The 20,110-nt window shown below is 48.8% G+C and overlaps 1 protein-coding gene across 1 annotated transcript in view; it reads left to right on the forward strand.

The window, feature by feature from the left end:
• The window catches only part of PTPRE (protein tyrosine phosphatase receptor type E), a 31,521-nt gene extending 11,614 nt beyond the window's left edge, over positions 1-19,907 (forward strand). Inside the window, exons 10-19 of the mRNA XM_031949392.1 lie at positions 586-749; positions 6,103-6,238; positions 6,768-6,917; positions 7,647-7,740; positions 8,448-8,524; positions 11,081-11,215; positions 11,805-11,930; positions 12,430-12,581; positions 15,481-15,616; positions 16,913-19,907. Of these exons, the coding sequence (XP_031805252.1) occupies positions 586-749; positions 6,103-6,238; positions 6,768-6,917; positions 7,647-7,740; positions 8,448-8,524; positions 11,081-11,215; positions 11,805-11,930; positions 12,430-12,581; positions 15,481-15,616; positions 16,913-16,987 (1,245 nt within the window). The 3' untranslated portion in view covers positions 16,988-19,907. The remainder of the gene's footprint in view (positions 1-585; positions 750-6,102; positions 6,239-6,767; positions 6,918-7,646; positions 7,741-8,447; positions 8,525-11,080; positions 11,216-11,804; positions 11,931-12,429; positions 12,582-15,480; positions 15,617-16,912) is intronic.
• Positions 19,908-20,110: the final 203 nt, after the last annotated feature.

Raw genomic sequence — 20,110 nt, forward strand, 5'->3', positions numbered from 1 at the left:
CCCGGATTTCCCCTCTAGAAAATGGGGGCGCTGCTGAGGGTCCTTTTGGGTCCGAGTTTAGGACGACGCTGCGGGTAACACGTGGCAGCCACTCTCTTGTTTCCTGTGTCCAGTGGGAAATCTGGTCGAGTGTCATAATCAGTCATTTAACAAGCGTTTATTTAAGGCCTCGTATGCGCCAGGCGCCCGGGATAATGATGATGGTGCCTTATAGGTCCTCAGGTGCCTTAATTATATCACTTCAGCTGAGTATGGCAACAGTCCGGCAGGGTGGGCACCAAAGGTGTTATTATCCCCATTTTACAGGTGGGAAACTTGAGTCTCAAAAAAGTCAAGGGTCTTTGAACCCCGGACACACACCTAGTAAGTGTTTGTGGGAGGTGAAACTGTGGCTTCCTGCCTGGAGTTTCACGTAAGACAGGGATCCCCCGATGGCCGGACTTCACCCCAAGCAATTAGGTCTCTGGTTGGGCCTGTGATGTCCAACAGGCCCGAGGGGAGGCTGGCGGGATTTCCAGCCGCCTGTGAGGGCCGGGGCTGCCCACTGCCCCCACCGGGCTCACCAATGGTTTCCTTGTATCCCAGCAGCTTCACGATGGCTGCAAAGCCCCCCGGCTGGTGACCCAGCTCCACTTCACCAGCTGGCCTGACTTCGGGGTGCCCTTCACCCCCATTGGGATGCTGAAGTTTCTGAAAAAAGTGAAGACATTGAATCCTTCCCACGCAGGGCCCATCACCGTTCACTGCAGGTGAGTCCCAAGACTCGGTCGTCAGCCACTGGTTTGGGCATCAAGCACGGTGACGTTCCTGCCCCATTGTCTCTGATGCAGAAATAATTCTGGGGCAGACGCGCCGATCCACCAGGGTCATTCCCAGCCCCTTTACCTTCCAAAAATGAAAGTTGTATTTGTTGGGAAGCTGATGCAGAGGCTCCTAGGAGCCAGAAGGAACCTTCCAGTCATTTAGGAAGCACTGAGGCTCAGCATGGCTTGCCCGAAATCACATGGCTCAAACACGGCAGAGCCAGGACTCAAAGGAAAGCCCTTCGTAAATGCTAGGGCCCGTGGAAATGGGAATTGTGGGACCGCCTTTATTATGGATATTGGTTACATTTTCTTTCTCTGTTTCAACTCTCCCAGGATTCAGTATCAAGTTCATGTTTCTATCATAGTGGCATATTTTCGCCAATAACATATATTAATTGTTCTTTAAATTATAATTCCATAATTGATATATTAGTTATTCTTTAAATTTTAATTCATGTCTTTTTCCTTTGAGAGCAAATCTATAGCATTTCATTTTTTACTAAGATTGGGTTGAATCCTCTACTGCCTGTTCTATTATTTGGGGGTTTTCCATTTATTTATTTATTTATCCATTTCATTTAAATTGTCGGTTTTCTTGGCATAAAATTGGTTGAAATAATTTCTAATAGTTTTATTCATTTCTTCTTCCTTGGTTGTGAATTCAGCTTTTTTAGTTTTGTTTCTGATCATTCAGTTGTCTTTTTTCTTAGGTTAAGTTAGATAATGATTTATCAACTTTTCTTCTAAAACACAGAGTTCTGGGTTTTATTTATTAATGCCTTACTTCTCTTTCCGTGTGTGATTGTAATTTTAAAACATGTTGATTTTCTGAATTTGACCTAATGATTGATAGGGTTCTTTCTTTTATTGATTTAAATATATTTAAAGACATAGAGGAAGTGAGGGGTGGCAGTAGATAGAGTACAAACTGTAGAGTCACGAAGACCTGAATTCAAATCTGGTTTCAGACCCTGTGACCATGGACAAGTCACTTACTCTGTGTGCCTCAGTTTCCTCAACTGTAAAAATAGGGATGATAATGGCATCTATCTCACAGGGTGGTCATGAAAATCAAATGAGATTAGATTTATAAAGTACTTAGCACAAAGCCTAGCATATAATAGTTGCTTAACTATTGTTTACGCCACTATCAAATTTTTTTAGACCTGGAAGGGATGTTAGAGGGACTCCAGTCCTATTCCCTCATTGACATCTGGGTAAACTGAGGCCTAGCAGGAATGAAATAACTTTATCCTATTCACATAAGTGGAAAACATTAGAGGTGAAATCCAAATCCAGCCCTCCTAATTCTCAGTTCAGAGTTCCTTGATTTTCCTGCTACCGCAGTACCAATCAGTATTACTCATGACCTCCTGAAATACCTATGATTTTCCTTAATAAATAAATCAGGGAGATGCGGAGAAGCCGGTCTAACCTCTGACATTTAATAGCTGGGTGATCTTGGCCATGTCAAGCTCTCTCTGAACCTCGGGTTCCTCTTCTAAAAAGAGATAGTGTTAGCACTTAGCTCATAGGACTGTTGTGAGGCTCCAATGACATAACATAGGGAGATTCCACAAAGACATCAGCTATTGTTACTTCCTTCCCTGCTCTTTCTCTTCATCCCGCTTCCAATACCAGTGTCTTAATGGAAGCTTCCTATAAAATGCCGTGCCCTTGTTAGCAAGGAAGTTCAGGAGGTGACTGTGTCTGTGGAAATGGGAAAGACAAGGCGAATGTTCCATGTTCTAGGATTCTTTCTCCTGAGGATTGGACAGCAAGGCCACCATCACTGCTCGAAGTCGCTTTGGGGGCTTCGGCTCAGGTTTCTCATTGCTACATACCCTGAGCAATTAAGTCAAAAGACAGACCGTGTTAATAAGAGGACTCAGATCCTTGCCGAGAGACTCTACTTATTATTTCTAAATTGGCTTTCAGCTGGACTCTTAGGCGAAGGATATAAAGTATTTGGTAAATGTTAATGTCCCACATAAGTCTAAGCTATTACTATGATCATTGTCATAAATATAATATATTGAATAATGGCCATCTCTCTGCCTTTCCGTAAGCCATCCTGCATGCCTGGAAGGTGGGTCTTGCTCCTGTAAGCTTCTTAGATCCCTACTTTCTCTCAAAGCCTAGTTCAGGGTCCTACACAAGGGCCCTTCCTGATGCTATGGCCTCGGGTGCCTTCTCCTACTCTCATGGCCTCAGGTTTCACCCTCCTCTTCCTCCCCCACAACTGTTATAAAACTATTCTTCCATCAGCACTCAGAGAGCCTGTCTGCCCACCCCTGGCTGGGCCTTTTCTTTCTCTCCTCAATTTCCTCCTCTTGCTAGCTTTTCACTAAAAAAAAAAAAAAGCCTAAGCCCTTCCTGTGAGCCAGGCACTTTGCTGGGCACTGGAGATAAAAGGATAAAAGTGAAAGGGTTCCTGTTGTCAAGGACTTTATATTTCATGGGGGGAAAGCCTCCATGTGCCCAGAGATATAAATGTACAAAGTACTAATAGAAGAATTTTGGAGCAGGGGCTCTAGACAGTGGGGGAGTCAAGAAAGGCCTTGTGTAGGACCTGAAATACATGCGATTCAAAGGAAATTCAGGATCTAAGAGATGGAGATGAAGGAATGAGATTCTGGCATGATGAAGTAGCTATGCCGAAGAGGGAAACTGAAAGGTTATTTGTTCAGGAGAGCAAGTGTAGGGTGTGTGATAATCCGGGAAAGGAGACCAGAGCCCCATTGTGGAGAGTTTGGTCCAGAGGCCATGGGAGGTCACTCCCAGCTCAATCAGAGTTGAATTTTAGGAAGATGGATTTGGCAGCAGTCCTGTCTCCACAGGACCCGTCTGGATGGATGGGTGTGGGGAGAAGTTGGAGACCGCAGCTTGTTATAATCCAGATGTGATATGATCAGGACCAGTATGAGTGTAGAAGAGGGGGTGTAGTCAAAATACTGCAGCGGTGAAATCAACCAGAGATGCTGCAGAGGTGAAATCTAGCAGAGGTGCTGCAGAGGTGAAATTTACCAGGGATTAGGCAACTAGTAATGCTCAGAGGTGAAATCTACCAGGAATACTGCAGAGGAAGAAATCAGCAAGAGATGCTGCAGAGGTGAAATCTACCAGGGATGCTGCAGAGGTGAAATCAGCAAGAGATGCTGCAGGGGTGAAATCTACCAGGGATGCTGCAGAGATGAAATCAGCAAGAGATGCTGCAGGGGTGAAATCTACCAGGGATGCTGCAGAGGAAGAAATCAGCAAGAGATGCTGTAGAGGGGAAATCAACAAGAGATTCTTTAGAGGTGAAATCAACTAGTGATGCTGCAAAGGTGAAATCTACCAGGGATGCTGCAGAAGTGAAATCTACCAGGGATGCTGCAGAAGTGAAATTTACCAGGGATGCTGCTAGGAGTGAAATCTGACAAGTTTTGATTTGTGACAGACAGAGGAATCTGGCCTGACTCCTAGATTGTGAGCCTGCGGGACTGGAAGGAGGGAGATGCACTCAGCAGTGATAGGGAAGATGGGGAGAGGAGCTACAGGGGAAGAATAATGAGTTCTGTTTGGGGGAGAGGAACTGTGGAAATTTTGAAGAGGGACAAGAAGATTAGGGAGGAGCCTCGGTGGAGAATGGAAGTGTGAGCAGATAAAGGAAGTATAGAAAGATTTCCTGGCAGCAGTGAGGGCCCAGTTGTAGTGAACCCAGTCAGAATGATGACATGATTTTCTCCACCCTCATTCAAAAGTGTATGTGTAAGAACAAAGACTGAATCCAGGCTGAGGCTTGTCAGGGTGTAATCATAGGGAGGGGTTGGGGGAGGAGAGGACAGGATAGAGGGGAACTGATTCACCAAGAAGTCAAGATGGGGAGAAGAGGAGAGAGTAGCTAGTGCAGATGAGAGCAAGAATTGAGGGGTCAAGGGATTAGAGGTCATGGGATGGGTGAAGAGCAGGCTTTGGTAAGGGAGAACAGATGGAGAAATGGAAAACCAGTAGGTTTAGGGGTACATAAAGGGACTTGAGAATTCTTGAACATGGAGGTGGTACATGTAATAGCAAGATCAAGGGTGTGATCACCTTTGGGTGTGACAGAGGAGATGTGGAGGAGGAACTCGTGGGAGGTGAGTAGGTTAAGGAATTGAGTGGCTGGGGTGCTTGAGGGAGAGTCCCTATGTATGTTGAAAGAAAGACAAATTATGAGGGAAAGGGAGTGACTAGGAGGTCTATACAGATACAAGGATTTGGATGGGATGGTAAATATGAATATGAACCTCCAAAGAGAAGTAGTTACTGAATTAATGCGGGAGAACCTGCCAGGGGCAATGGAGGAGCTGAGGGTATTTCCTGCCTCAGCTGGTGAATTCATGAGTTCATACTTAGCCATACTTAGAAAGGGTGGACAAGGAGGCTGGCATTGGGAGTAGCTCAATAGATATCCCTAGCTCTGTGATCCTGAGCTAGTCACTTAACCTCTGCCTGCCTCAGTTTCCTCATCTGTAAAATGGAGATAATAATAGCACCTGCCTCCCTGCGTCATTGTGAGGATCCAATGTGACAATACTTGTAAAGTGCTTTACAAACTTTAAAATGCTCTAGAAAGGCCCATTCTCACTAGCTCAACCTTAAAAGGGAGAGAAATGGGATCTAGCTTTTCTGTCATGGGTGGGGGCGTAGGTAGCAGTGGCCCATCTCTCCCACGCCTCAGAGCCAGGTCCCTCCAAGTGGGGGATCATTTTTGAGGGGAGGCCGCCCTCTAGTGGCTGCTGCGCAGACCACATCGGGTCCTCCTTCCGTGGCATGGACAGCTCCCAAATTTAAAATCCATGATTCCCAATTGAAATTCTTCTGTGCAATCTGGACCTGGAAGAAAATGCTGAAGCTTCTTATTTATCCCCAGAGATTGCTTATCTGCCAATGAGTGTAATAAGTAACGGTTTCTCCCTCTCTCTCTTCTTCTTCCTTCTCCCCCTCTTCCTCCTCCTCTCCATCTCCTCCTCTTCCTCCCTGTCTTGGTCGTTCCCCCTCTCCCATGCCTCTTCATCTTGCCCCTTTCTCTCCCTCTTCCTCACTCTCCCTTCCCTCTCCCTTTCTTCCTTTATCTCCTCCTTTTCTCCTCTTTCCTCTCCCTTCTCTTTCTCTCCCTCCCATCCCATTTCCTTCCCTCCTCCCATTGTTCCTCCTTTCCTCTTCCATCCCTTCTCCCTTCCCCTCTCCTCCCTTCATCCCTTCTCCCTCCCTTTGCCCTCCCCTCTTGGCCCTCCTCCTCTTCCTCCTCCTCCTGTTCTCCCTCCCTCAGTGCCGGTGTGGGCCGCTCAGGCACCTTCATTGTCATCGACGCCATCATAGACATGATGCACGCTGAGCAGAAGGTCGACGTCTTCGAGTTTGTCTCCAGGATCCGTAACCAGCGGCCTCAGATGGTTCAGACCGACGTAAGTGACGGGCTTCACTGCAGAACTTTCCCTTCTGACCCGCCTCGCATTTACCCGTGAACCATTGGGCCCAGAATGAAGCCTGTGTGGCCAATGGATTCAAACCAAAGTACCCCCCCCCATCTGGAGAATGTGGGGCCGGACTGTAGAAGGCTCAGGCCTTCAGGCCCTCCCAGGGAGGGGGGCCCTGATGCGAATGTGGCCCCCGGGTCGGCTCATTTCAAAGCGGTTTTTCTTTGTGAGTTAGGGGTAGGACATTAGGAAGAGTCTGGGGTCTACGAAAATAAAACACAGACGAAACTAAAAAAAAAAAAAAACAAAACTGTTGGGGTTTACCTGGGCTGCTTTCCAAGCATGGGCCCTGAATCACACGAGCATCTTACTATGTGGAGAAGCACCGCTTGCTCCTCAGCTTCCCCTCCTCGTCCCCCTCCCCCACTTCCTTTTCAGATCCAGGAAGGACGGCAGGTGGGGCCTGTGACCCCTGCTCTGCTCTCTCTGACTTTCCCTTATCTTCCCCCTCCCCCAGATGCAGTACACGTTCATCTACCAAGCCTTACTAGAATACTACCTCTACGGGGACACCGAGCTGGACGTGGCCTCCCTGGAGAAGCACCTCCAGTCCCTGCACAGCCCCACGGCGCCCTTGGACAAGATCGGCCTGGAGGAGGAGTTCAGGGTGAGTGCTGACGGGGCCGGGGCCTCCCGGGGACATCTCTGAGCTGGAGAAGCAGCTGGGAAACCAGGGAACCTTTCCAAAAAGGGGCAGATCTGGCGCAGTGGGAGGAGGCCAGTCCCGGGGGCAGACGCTGCACGGAATGCAGAGGTCACCAACACCCCCCTCCCCCTGAGCTGTGGTAGCAAGAGCTGAGCCGGCCGTGACTGAGTGGGGAGAGGGCTGGGCAGCACAAGGAGCGGCGCGGCCACTTGGGCTGGGCTCAGCTTTGGGGGCCGGGCTCTGCTTCCTCGTCTGCAAGATGGAGAAAACTCCCCATGTCCTTCTCGCCAGGGTCAGTGTAACGCGGTCGTTCCGTACACCTCAAGGCACTATCAGTACAGGGCCGCCCTCAGTATTAGGAAGTGTTTCCAGACAGTGATGGAGAGAAGAATGGATGGAGGGGGGGGGGGGCGGATGGTCAGATGGATGGATGGGTGGGTGTTTAGATGGATGGATACTTGAATGGATGGATGGGTGGGTGGGTGGGTGGATGAGTGGGTAAGTGGATGGATGGATGGATGGAAGGTGTGGAGGAAAGTGCCCAGGACATGTTCCTTGCTGTTTTCCGAAGCCTGGGAGTTGAAGTGGCCCCTCCTGGGTCTGCTCTTCTAAGGGCCACCGTGATGTGGCGCATGGAGGAATCCAGGGCCCTCCCAACCTAACTGCGCTTCTCTATATTCCCAACTGCAGAAATTGACAAACGTCCGAATAATGAAAGAAAACATGAGAACGGGCAACTTGCCGGCAAACATGAAGAAAGCACGCGTCATCCAGATCATTCCATGTAAGGCGGCCCCTCATCACGAAAGGCTCCCCTGGGGTTCCCTTAGACGTAGCCCAATGAGAAGACTCGGAGCCCTCCAATCAGAGCCTGACAGGTTCTGCCAGAAGCTGGGGTTTCTCGAGACTAGCTCTGTGAGCTTCTAGCCTGGTCTGCGGCCCCAGGCCCCAGTTATGACACAGTCAGGGATCTGGAGGTGGGAGGAGCCCCGCGGGTCCTCCCCAGTCCCTACGAGCTCACCCTCACCAGCAGTTGTTGGGGAAACGTCCCTTGCAGATCTGCTCCTGGGCCCCTGGCATCCCGGCCCTCCATCTGAATGTCGTTCTTCCTCCCAGCCCCCAGGGGGCTCAGTGTCTAATCAAGGAGAGGAGACATAGAGCTGGGGGGATTTGGGGGAGGGGCGTTGGGGTGGACACGGCCTTGGAGTCAGAATCCGGCTTCACTTTGTATGGGGCCATATCACGGAATTGGGCTTGGCAGGAGGGAGCCGCTGCTGGCTGTCGGGCAGAGATTCTTCTGGTTCTCAGGGAGGACTGAGGTGGGGAAAGGCCACAGGGAGAAAGACCCTCAGGGAAGGGAGGGGGGAGAGTGATGAGTCTGAGGCCAATCTGAGAGGCCACAGGGGAAGCTGATCATGTATTAGAAGCTGGTCATAACAGACCCAAGGGCAATGAAATCCAGAAAGACTCTCCTTTTCCCCTTTTTTGTAGATGACTTCAACCGAGTGATTCTGTCGATGAAAAGGGGCCAAGAATACACCGACTACATCAACGCCTCCTTCATAGATGTAAGTGTGCCCTGATACGTGGTCTGAGAGTCCCCCCTGGGCTTCAGAGGAAATGCTGGTGTGCCACAAGCACTTATTAAGCACTTACTGTATGCTCTCAGTCGCTGTGGAGACAAAGGCTTGGCCCCGGGAATACACAGACTGAGCTTCTGGGCCAGGCACAAGAGGAACAGAGCCTGCCCTCAGAGCACTTATTTCTGTTGGGGAGAAACATAAATGTTTGCAGATAAACATATGTCTAGTAACATTTGTGGGAGGTCAGTAAAGCATTGGTATCTTCAGGCACAAACAATATTCATCTTGGTGTGACCCTGGGCAGATCACTTAAGCCCAGTTGCCTCAGCAAAAAACAAACCCCAAAAGTACTCATCTTGGCTGAAAAAAACTGAGGTAAGTTTAGAAAGGAGAGTTGGTACCAAATCATACTGGGCTTTGAATGCCAGGAAAGGAGTTCAGCTGTCACTCAGTGGGCAGCACAGATCCACCGAAGGCTTTGACTGGTCCAGATCGTGACCTGAGCCTGCTTTGATGCAGGACCAAGAGGAAACCGGCTGGTCCTGGGAGCCCTTCCTGGGCGGGTGCCGGCAGGAAGAAGGGGAAGGCTTGAGCATTTCTCCTTGGATTGTGGGTCCCAACACATTATTGAGGAAGGCCCCTGCTCATGAAGACTGTCCCTGAGACTTTCAGCAACCCGATGAACAGCTGCAATACTTTTCCATTTATTATCGTCCCTACCAACTGCTGACCTCAAAAGAGCCTTTTGCAAGCATGAGGGATGCCCGAGGAGCTGAGCTGGGTAGAAGTGCCATCGTGCATTGTTTAGAGACCATCTCCAGAAGAGTCAGAAGTTTACAAACCCCCATCAGAAAGGGACTGGGAGTCAGATTTATCAAAAAGGAAATCATTTAAGACCAAAGAAGATCTGGAGATCATTAGGAAATAGAAAACAGATAATTTTATTTTATGAAATTCAAAAGATTTTGCATAAACAAAACCAATGCAACCAAAATTATAAAGAAAGCATCAGAGTAGGAGGAAATTTTCAACACCTATCTCTGATAGCAAAGTCAAATTTATAAACATACAAATCATTCCCCAAATTGATAAATGGCCAAAAAATATAAACAGGCAGTTTTCAGACAAAGAAATGAAAACCAGCTATAGTCATGTGGGAAAAAATGATCCTGGTTACTATGGATCAGAGAATTGCAAATTAGAAAAACTCTTAAGTATCTCCTCACACCTACCAAAATGGTTAATGTGACAAAAAAAGAAAATGTTGGATGTTGGAGAGGATGGGGGGAAACTGGGACACCAGTGTATTGTTGGTGAAATTGTAAACTGACCCCAACCTTTTTGGAGAGCAATTTAGAATTATGCCCAAAGGGCTATAAAATGGTGCATGCTCTTTGATCCAGCAATTCTCTTGCTAGGTCTTTATCCCAAAGACATCCAAAAAAAAGGGGAAAGGATCTATGTGTACAAAAAAAAATTATAGCAGCTCTTCTTGCAATGATTAAGAATTGGAAATTAAAGGGATGCCCATCGATTGAGGAGTGGCTGAACAAGTGTGATTGTGATGGAATATTATTGTGCTATAAAAAAGGATAAGCGGGATGATTTCAGAAAGACCTGGAAAGACTGACATGGACTGATGCATAGTGAAGTGAAGAGAACAGAAGAGTGTTGTACATTGTAATGGTATATTGTTTAATGAAGAACTATGAAGGAATGATTTAGTCGTTCTCAGCAGTATCCCAAGACAATCCCAAAGGACTCATGATAAGGTATACACTCTGCTTCCAGAGAAAGAATTGATATTGATTGAATACAGATTAAAGCATTCTGGTTTTCATTTTTTAAAATTGTTATTCTTTTATTAGTCTTTTTGTGCGAAATGATAATATAGAAATGTTTTACATGATTGCTCATGTATCTCTATCTGATTGCTTAGTGTTTCAGGGAGAGGGAGGGATAAAATTTAAAACTCAAAAATGTAAAATGTTTAAAAATTGGGAAAAAGAAAAAATAAATGAGCTGGGAGAATGCCCTGACACTAAAAGGTTAGAAGCAGACAAATCATTTTGTGTAATGTCTGGGCTAGCTTTCTGGTCTGAGAGCAAGCTCGAGCACACACTCACTCGAGTCTACCTCCAATCTTGATCTTAGTGGAGGAGAGAAGGAGGCAGGAGAGCCACCAGGATGGTCAAAGATGGAGTGTCTCATTTCCAGTCCTTCTCAGCCCTTCTATACCTTAGTACAATGACATCATTACAGCACACTGAGCATGTATGAACTAGAGAACCACGACATCACCATGCTGAGTACTAAGTATATATGGAAACTAGAAAACCATCATCTTATCAATCACATGGACGTAATATTTCAAGTTTGTTTCAAGTACACTTCTCCAGAGTTCCACCCTCTACAATTTTGTCTGAAGGAGTCACCTCCTGGCCCTGCTTGGGTTTGGGACAACATGCTCCTCCCTCCCCCACAATGCTCACTGGAGCCCAAAAGAGTGGCTCAGAATCAAACTGTCCCTTCTCTTTCCAGGGCTATCGGCAGAAGGACTATTTCATCGCCACGCAAGGACCGCTTCCGCACACCGTGGAAGACTTCTGGAGGATGGTGTGGGAGTGGAAATGTCACACAATCGTGATGCTGACCGAGGTCCAAGAGAGGGAGCAGGTGGGGAGCCGTGCCCCCTTCTCCCTCCCCCCCATAACCCCATCTCCTTAGGCACCAAGGATCGTTTCTCATAGATGTTATTTGACAGTTTTCGTTACTCCCCGCTCCCCTTAAGTTACCATGTAATTATTCTATAAATGTACACACTGCACACGTCTTCTACTTTAAAAGAAAGGAAGCTTGGCACGGGCAGGGGGCTGAGAGCTTGGGTAAATGGGGACTCGGGTCCTGCGAACCTGATTGTGAAAACTTTGGTTCCACGGAGCTGTTCGGGATAACAAAGCCCTCTTTTAAGAGCCTCCAAGACCTTCTGTTGGGGCCGTCTCTCAGTGCTGCCCATTTTTGTTTGCCAATGTCAGCAGCTGCAGGGAAAATGTTATTCCTTCCCATTACGTAAGATCATACAAACATGGAGATGAATGTGTGTGTGTGTTTGTGTGTGTGTGTGTGTGTGTGTGTGTGTGGCCAGTTGCCATGTCACTACAGAAACTAAACAAATTCAAAGTCTCTGGAACTGTTCCTAAAATGTTCTCAGAATTTGCAGGAAAAGAGTGACTGGAAGTCTTTGTTTCTTCTTTTGCTCTTCTAGGAAAAATGCTTCCAGTATTGGCCAGCAGATGGCTCTGTGACTTACGGGGAGATCAATATTGAACTGAAGAGCGACACCGTGTCGGAGGCCATCAGTGTGCGGGATTTCATGGTGACTTTTAATCAGGTATTAGATGCTGTCATTTTTTCCCCTCTGGGGTGGAGGCTGAAAATTGCTGATTGAAACCTGCTGACCCGGAGAGTTGCCGGAGCAATGAATAGGGGCTGGCTTTTTATTAAGCAGGACTGGGCCCCCACAGTAATTCATTCCTCTGGGTAAGGGGAGGGAAGCCTGATGGGCAGCACAGTGTAGCTTCTTGGTCCGCTTCTTAGTGGAGATCCCTGGAGTAGAGAACCATCAACGACCAGGGGGTTCTCCGGGGGCATCCGGGAGAAGTTATCCAAAGAGGAATTTCTAAAATCAAGGGAATTGCCCAGGGTTAGCATTGGTTCCCATGCCCTTTGGTTTCCACAAAAAAGATCTGAGCTGGAGAGTGAGCCATCGGGAGAGTGAACCTTAGGGCAGATGCTTAATAAAGGCTTGGAGATTGGATGGAAATCAGAGCCTGAAAATAAAACACTCAGAGCGCTCCTCCTGACTGACTGTGCCGCGCCTTTCCCCGCAGGAGAAGAAAAGCAGACTGGTCAGACAGTTCCACTTCCATGGCTGGCCTGAGATCGGGATCCCCGCCGAAGGGAAAGGGATGATCGACCTCATCGCCGCTGTCCAGAAGCAGCAGCAGCAGACGGGCAACCATCCCATCACTGTGCATTGCAGGTGAGGTTCCTCTGTGGGCCTTCCTGAGGGGGCCAGGCTGGAAGGGGGATGGAGAGCAGAGCTAGGAGATCCCGGTGAGGGCAGTGCTCGCTCTCTGTGTCATGGGGCTTGCCGTGGGGAAAGCATTTTACAAACCCTTGAAGCACAACAGAAATGTGAGTTATTATTAGGTGCAAACAATGAGATTAATGATTGAAGGAAAAGAAAAAAATAAAAAAAGGTGAACAAAGCAGGTGTTGATTTACATTCAGTCTCCATATTTCTCACTGTGGAGCAGATGGCATTTTCCATCCAGAGTTTACGGGGACTGCCTTGGATCACTGAAATGCTGAGAAAAACCAAATCAATCACAGCTGATCACTGCACAGTCTTGCTGTTACTGTGGATAATGATCTCCTGGTTCTGCTTGTTTCCCTCAGCATCAGTTCATGTAAATCTTTCCAGGCCTTCCTGAAATCAGCTTGTTCATCGTTTTCTAATAGAACGATAATATTCCACTAGCTTCATATATTATAAGTTATTCAGCCATTCCCCAATTGATGGGTCTCTGCTCATTTTCCAATTCTTTGCCACTTCAAGCAGAGCTGTTACAAACGTTCCTGCATATGTCTGTCTTTTTATGTCTTTTATGATCTCTTTGGGATCCCACTACAGGCCCTGTCGGATCAAAGGGGATGCAGTTAAATTGCTCTCCAGAATGGCCGGATCCTTTCTCCACCGATACTGCATTGGTGTTTCACTTTTCCCACATCCCTCCAACATTTATCATTATCTTTTCCTGTCCTTGGCCAATCTGAGGGGTGTGAAGCTGCACCTCAGAGTTGTCTTACTTTGCATTTCTCTAATAAGTGATGATCTAGAGCATCTTTTTCAAACAACTATAGATAGCTTTAATTTCATCTGAAAATTGTCCATTCGTATTCTTTGACCACTTATCAATTGGGGAATGGCTTGTATTTTTATAACTTTGGCTCAGTTCTTTATATGTTTTAGAAATGAGGCCTTTACCAGAAACACCGGCTGGAAAAGTTTTTCCCCAGCTTTCTGCTTCCCTTCTACTCTCGGCTGCATTGATTTTGTTTGGGCAAAAACTTTGATTCAATGTGATCAAAGTTGCCCATTTTTCACTTCATAATGTTCTTAATTTCCTCTTTGGCCACAGATTCCTCCCTTTCCCTGATAGTAAACCGTCCCTCGATGTCCTCATTTGCTTCCGTGTCACCCTTTGGGCCTAAATCTTGTGCGCATCCTGACCTGGGTTTGGTCTGGGGGGAAGATGCGAGTCTGGGCTAAGCTTCTGACTTTGTTCTCCAGTTTTCCCGACAATTTTTTGTGAAGTAGCGAGTTCTCATCCCCGAAGCTGGAGTTTGGGGCTTTCAAACATTAGATCACAGGTCACTGAGGACTGGATGACGGGTCCCCCATTAATTCCTTTTATATTCTCGGCCTTTTGTTGTACCAGAGATTTATATCATTTGATGGAACTAGAAAAGCCCAAGGCCCACCAGAGGCACAAGAGCTCGGGCTCCGCGTCCCGCACTGGGCCCCACGGACGCTCGGACGCCTCCTCCCCCCCCCCCCCCCTCCCCCAGGGTGTGTGTCCCCGAGGCCCAGGCCCGGGACACAGCGGGAAGGAAGCCGGAGGGCGGCTCAAAGGGCCCGGCCCCTCCCCAGCCCTAACTCATCTTCTCGGGTTTTTGTCTCAGATCAGGCTCAGAAATCTCCATGACTTCATTTCCTCCCGCGGTTGTTGCTTCCCATTTAGGAGCCGCTGCCGCCCCCTCCCCCCTTCCCCTCCCCTCCCCCCTTCCCCTCCCCCACTTCCCGGATGTTTGTATCTCCGGGTGAAACTAACCCGGTTATTTTGGTCCATTTCTGGCTGCTGTTCCCCGGCAGCCCAGGAGGGAGCGCAGAAAACTCGAGTTTCCTTTCGGGCTCGGGGCCCATTTCCAGTGACTTTTGAAGGAAGATCGGGGGGCAGAGGCTCAGTGCCCCCCCCCGGGGCAGGCAGGACCCCTCCTCCCCGCCCCCCCAGGGGAGCCCGGGGCAGGGGCACCCCTCCCCCATTTTGTTTGGCTCGGTCCCGGGCGCGGGGCCCCCGTTTGGGGGCCGGGCTGGGTCTCGGGCCCACAGACTCGGTGCCGCCTCTGGGCGAGGGGCCGGGACGGCCTTTAGCTGCCCTTGGTTCTCTCGCTTCCCCGGGAGCTTCCTCGTCCCTGGATAATTGATGCCCGCGGGTTAAGTCCCGTGGCCGAGGGCTCCGGGCCCTGGCTCTGTGGCGGGCGCGGGGGGTGTGAGGAGACCTGGCCCGGAAAGCCGCGGGCCCTGCCCTCCGGGGGGAGGGAAGCCGGGAAGGGGGGACCCGAGAGAACCGGGGGGGGGGATCTCGGGGGAACACAGGCCAGGGAAGGGACAAAGAACGGGCGTCTCTGCTGCCTGGAAGGTGGCGACAAGTGCTTGTTTTCTCCTTTTCCTTAAAATTTTCTCAGTTGCCAAAAATTGATCTTCTCTCACCTCGGTCCCTTCCAAGTTAAAAAAGGAAAAAGAAAACCTTCTGACAACTACCCACAGTCCCGATTCCCCGCGGAGAAGCGCCGGGGGCTGCTGGTTGAGGAGGCGGGCGGGCGGGGGCTCTTTGCGGGAGCGGGCGGCTCCCTTCCTCCCGGGGCCCCCCTGACGTCCGTGTGACCCAGTCAGGGAGCACCCTGGCCCACGAGCCCTGCCAGGGCTGGGGATGGGCAGGACCCGCCGCGGGGGCTCCCGGCTGCGGCGTCGGGCGTTGGGAGCATCCTCCTGCCTCCCCCAGCTGGGGGGGGGGCTGAGACGGCGGCTCCGTCGGGAGCCCGGGCCGTGAGCCCCCCGTGGCGGGCGCCCCCCAGCGTGTCCCTCTCCCCCCCAGCGCCGGAGCCGGGCGGACGGGCACGTTCATCGCGCTCAGCAACATCCTGGAGCGGGTGAAAGCCGAGGGACTCTTGGACGTCTTTCAGGCCGTGAAGAGCTTGCGGCTGCAGCGGCCACACATGGTGCAAACCTTGGTAGGCCCCGGGTCCGGGGAAGTCTGCACCGGAAGGGCCGCTCCCGCCCCTGCCGGTTGGGTGCCCGGCTGAGCTCGGCCAAGAAGCACCGGGAGCCTGCGGTGGGGGGCGGGGCACTGAGGGGGCTCTGCAGGGGGGGGGGAGAAAAACCCCTGCCCTGGAGGAGCTTTCCTTCTCCCGGGGGCGGGGAGGATGGTGAAAGCACCGCAAGGACTAGGGTCTACTTAGGGGTGGGTCACTAGCGCTGGAGGAGTCAAGAAAGGCCCCGGGAGCCAGGGAGCCTGGGATCCAAGAGTAAGGGGATGAGGAGATCCTCCCCGGCAGCCAGGGCCCCTGGGAGATGCTAGAGTTCCTCCCGGGCCCCTTCAGATCAGGGAGAATCGGGAAAAGAGGCTCTTCTTGGACTTGAGAAATGACGTCCACGAGGAACTAGCTCCTGCGCTGGCTACTGAGAAGGTCCCGCACCTTCCTCCTCCCGGACTCGCCAGCAGCCTGGTTTCAAGCCGCCGCTGAACCTTTAACAGTTTGCCAGGACAAAGGAGCTGTTTTCTCCAGATCTCTTTATTCTGACCCACTTTTCATGGTTTCCCAGACTCACGCAGCTGCTTGCCCCACTCTCCACCCTCCCTCTCCGCTCCCTTAGCTTGGGGATCCTCTTTCAGGGCCTCCCGAGCCCTGGCTCCTCCTGCTCACTGGGCTGAGGACACGGAAGCCTGTCTCTGAATCTGGCCACAAGAAGCCTCGGGATTGCTTGTGGACGGGCAGCCAACCTTAAAAACAGCTCAGATTCGCCTCTTTACACATTATGGTTTCGAAGCAGTTGACTTGTATCTACCAAGGCTGTTGTTTGTCATTTTGGGATTATAAAAATTTAATATAATATTAATTTTAATTTATTTTAAAAAATTAATTATACAAGCTTAAAAGGCCTTTATGGGGGGGGGGGGCATCTCCACAATATGCTAATCGAGTCTAAAATTCGATTTTTCAACCTGAAAAGACTAGTCTCCTTTCTTTGTTTTGTTGTTCATTTTTTGTTCTTTCAGCATATATTATTGAGCCCCTTCTCCATGGCCTGTCCGACATAAAAGGCTTCTTGAGCAATATTTATATATTTTACTCAGCTGTCACAAAAAAAAAAAACCAAAAAACAAACCAGGCCAGGACTGAAAGGATAGAACTCTGTAGACAAAAATAGCCCAGTATTTTTAGGCAAATTGGCAGGATTTTACATGTTGTTCCATACTAATCATGGAGAATCAACTAGCTGTTCTTCTGTCTTTTTTTTTTTTTTAGGAACAGTATGAATTCTGCTATAAAGTGGTACAAGATTTCATCGATATATTTTCTGATTATGCTAACTTCAAATGAAGATTCCTGCCTTAAAATGTTTTTTTTTAATTTAATGGTCAGTACCAATGTTTGTAAATCTTGTTAATTTATTTCATAGTTGACATTAATATTGTTTCTAATTCCTGTGTATATATTTTGTTACACTTTAAATATCACCCTGCTCTAAAAGGTAGAAATTAAACTTAATAGCATCATCTTTGTTTTAAATTGGCATAACATGTTAAGTAAAATAACGTTCTACACACATGTATATATCGCTCAGCCGAAGGCTGTAGTATTTTCCCTTGTCAGCAGCTTAATAGTGCATTTCATTTCAAAGGTCGAGCAGCTCAGAATTTTGTACGGCCGCCATTGGAGCTCAAAAGATGAATATCCCTTCACACGCTTATTTCTGATGCTGAAATAGTCATTTCCATCGTCGATCAAACAGTTCAGGCAGGTTTTCTGAACGCCTTCTAGGCCGTCACCTCCAAGTCTGGTTCATTCAGAGGGTTTTTTAAGTCTTCTGTTTTAATCTACATATTTCATTTTCATTTTTAAAAATTATGTACCATTTCAAAACCTGGCTGCAGGTCTGGAGCATAGGATAATCAGTTTGTATACATACACACACATACGTAAGTAGGCGTGTATGTGTGTATGTGCTTTGGCCAGGGCTGTCTCTGTAGGCCCCAACTCCGTACCTGTCGGGTGGGCCTCCGGAGTGCCCACCTTGCCTCTAAGGAGCACCTCAAAAACCTCCCCATTATTCAGGCCTGCCTCCAAGTCAGGGACCCCGGAGATGCCTCGGCCCAAACTCTGCCACAGACTGTCCCTGAAGACGCCAAAAGCAACCTCCCCCCTCCGAAAACACCCCATGAGCTCCCCAAGTGTCATTCCAGATTTTCCCATGAGCCAGAAAGTCTTCGAAGCAGAGTGCTTAAGCGGAAGTCTTCAGAGAAATGGAAATAATTCTCCTTCAGATTCTCTGGAAAACACTTTAGTGTGAAAACTTGTCCTGTGTGAAGAACTTAATTCTTTATTTTAACACTTTTAAAGTCTGTCTAGATTTGTATGATCTTTTTAAAAGTATCTCTTAAGGTTAAAACAGAGATGAGGAAATCCTCCCCCAAAAGTAGTTTGTTTGGGGAGGGTGATGACCTTATGTACAAGAGGAAGATCAATCCTTCCACAGAACAGGACCGCCACGGAGGACAGAAGGTGGAGGAGGAGGAAGGCCAAATGCCTGATTTAACTTAAGGATCTTAAGACAGAGGTATATGAGCACAAAAAACAAATCTCAATCCCATTTGATCTAATTTATTGCACCCGCTGGATCCATTGGATGAAAAGTCTCACTGAGAAGTCAGGTAGTTCCAGAGCTGGACCGTTCTGGTCCAACAGAACTGCTCTGGCTCGACAGAACTGTTCTGGCCCCACAACTACTCTGACCTGTGCAGGAAGACTTTTTGGACTCAGAATCGCTCTAGTCGGTAAGAAAAGGCACAAGTACACGTTTCACCTCTCCTTGAGAGGATATGGGTCCCCAGCTGGAGGGATGCAGAACCCAGCCTGAGACCCTGCCTTGTACGGCCCCTGGGCATCTGGGCAGTGCTGGACCTCATCAGCACGCCCTGAATGTCTCCAGTGATGGGAGGACGCGTCCCGGGGGACAATGGGGATGTTGGACTACACAAGAAGAAAACAAGAGGCTAGAAATCTGCTGCAGCCGTGCAGGAATCATGGGAGTGAAAGCCAAGCCTCTGGCCCTCTCGCTTTTTAGGGGAGGCGACTGAGGGTCTGAGAAGTCAGGGAACTGCCCACGCCCTGTAGGGAGTAAGTAGCAGAGTCTGGATTCCAATTCAGGTTCTCTGCCTACAAATCTGGTAATAACATTGATGCACTGGAGCACCTTCGAGGCAAATCCAAGTGCCGTATTCTGGGTTTTGTTTTTTAATCTTAAATTGATCCTGGTTACTTGCCTGGATTCTGGTTCTTGAGCACCCTTACCTGCTCAGAGCTGACAGCTCCAATCAGGAAATACTCTGCTAGCCCCAAATTACAGACGAGGAAACTGAGACCCATGGAGGGAAAGTGACTTGGCCAAAGGGATACGGGAAGCCCCCTGCCCGCCCCTCTCTAGGGCCAGTCTGCCACTGTGTGATCTCCAAGGGATGGGAGACTTGCTCTCCTCACTATCAACCCAATAAATAAATTCATTAAACTTTCCACAGCAGAGAAGGTCCGGGATCCCCTGCTCCTTTCAGGAGTAGAGCTTGACAAACCCAGAGCTCTGGGCTTTGCCCTATGGGTCCCACGTTGATGGTGGCCACGCTTCCATCCCCCAGCAGAAGACCCTCATCCATTGTGTCCCCCCGATCGCCGCCAGGTCCGATGGAAGAGACCGATCTGGAGAGACGCATCCTCCTGGCCAGAGAAAGCCGGCCCTGGTGGCCCCGCAGCCTCCTGCTGACGAGGTTCCTCTGTTGCATGTAACTATTAAAATGCCAAATAATGATGAGAAGACCCCTTCTGATCTGTATGCTTTCTTGGTCACTGTGTGACCGCCTGAGCTCTTTCCTTCCTGTGTTACATTAATGACGAATGCAGATCGTGCTTTCAAAAGGTATTTTTATGTGTTTTTAAGGACTTTTCCAAATGAGCTTGACACTTGTGTTTCAGCATTTTGAGGCATTTCCACGTTACTTTTTTTTAAAAATGCAAGATTATGGATACTTTTTTTGTTTAACTAAATTGTATTTAATTTATGCGCAGTCGTTGTAATGTATGTATGTACGATACCGTCTCAGCCATCACGCCTTTTTTGATTTCACTTATAATTTCATCTGGCTCTGTTTCTCATGCCAGGGAATGTTGCTGAATTCTTTGTATATGCAAATTGCAAGATCTAATACATTTGGAGGGAAAGAGCAATCTTCCCTCGCCTTTTCAGCCTGCATTTTGGTCTTCCGATCTCTTCATTTCCTCTCCGGGCTATGCCTATGTCGGCGGTAACTGAAAATTCATTATGGAGATAAGTTATTGGTAGTTTGTAAAAAGTCTGGGGCTCATTCACCAAGAGAGCAGAGTGAGGGCCCAGCCAGACTTCACGATGGACCTGTCAGACCAAAGTTGGAGAGAATCAGATCCCATATCCCTATC

The sequence above is a fragment of the Sarcophilus harrisii genome, chromosome 2 (assembly GCF_902635505.1).
Source record: "Sarcophilus harrisii chromosome 2, mSarHar1.11, whole genome shotgun sequence".
Classification (NCBI taxonomy): Eukaryota; Metazoa; Chordata; class Mammalia; order Dasyuromorphia; family Dasyuridae; genus Sarcophilus; species Sarcophilus harrisii.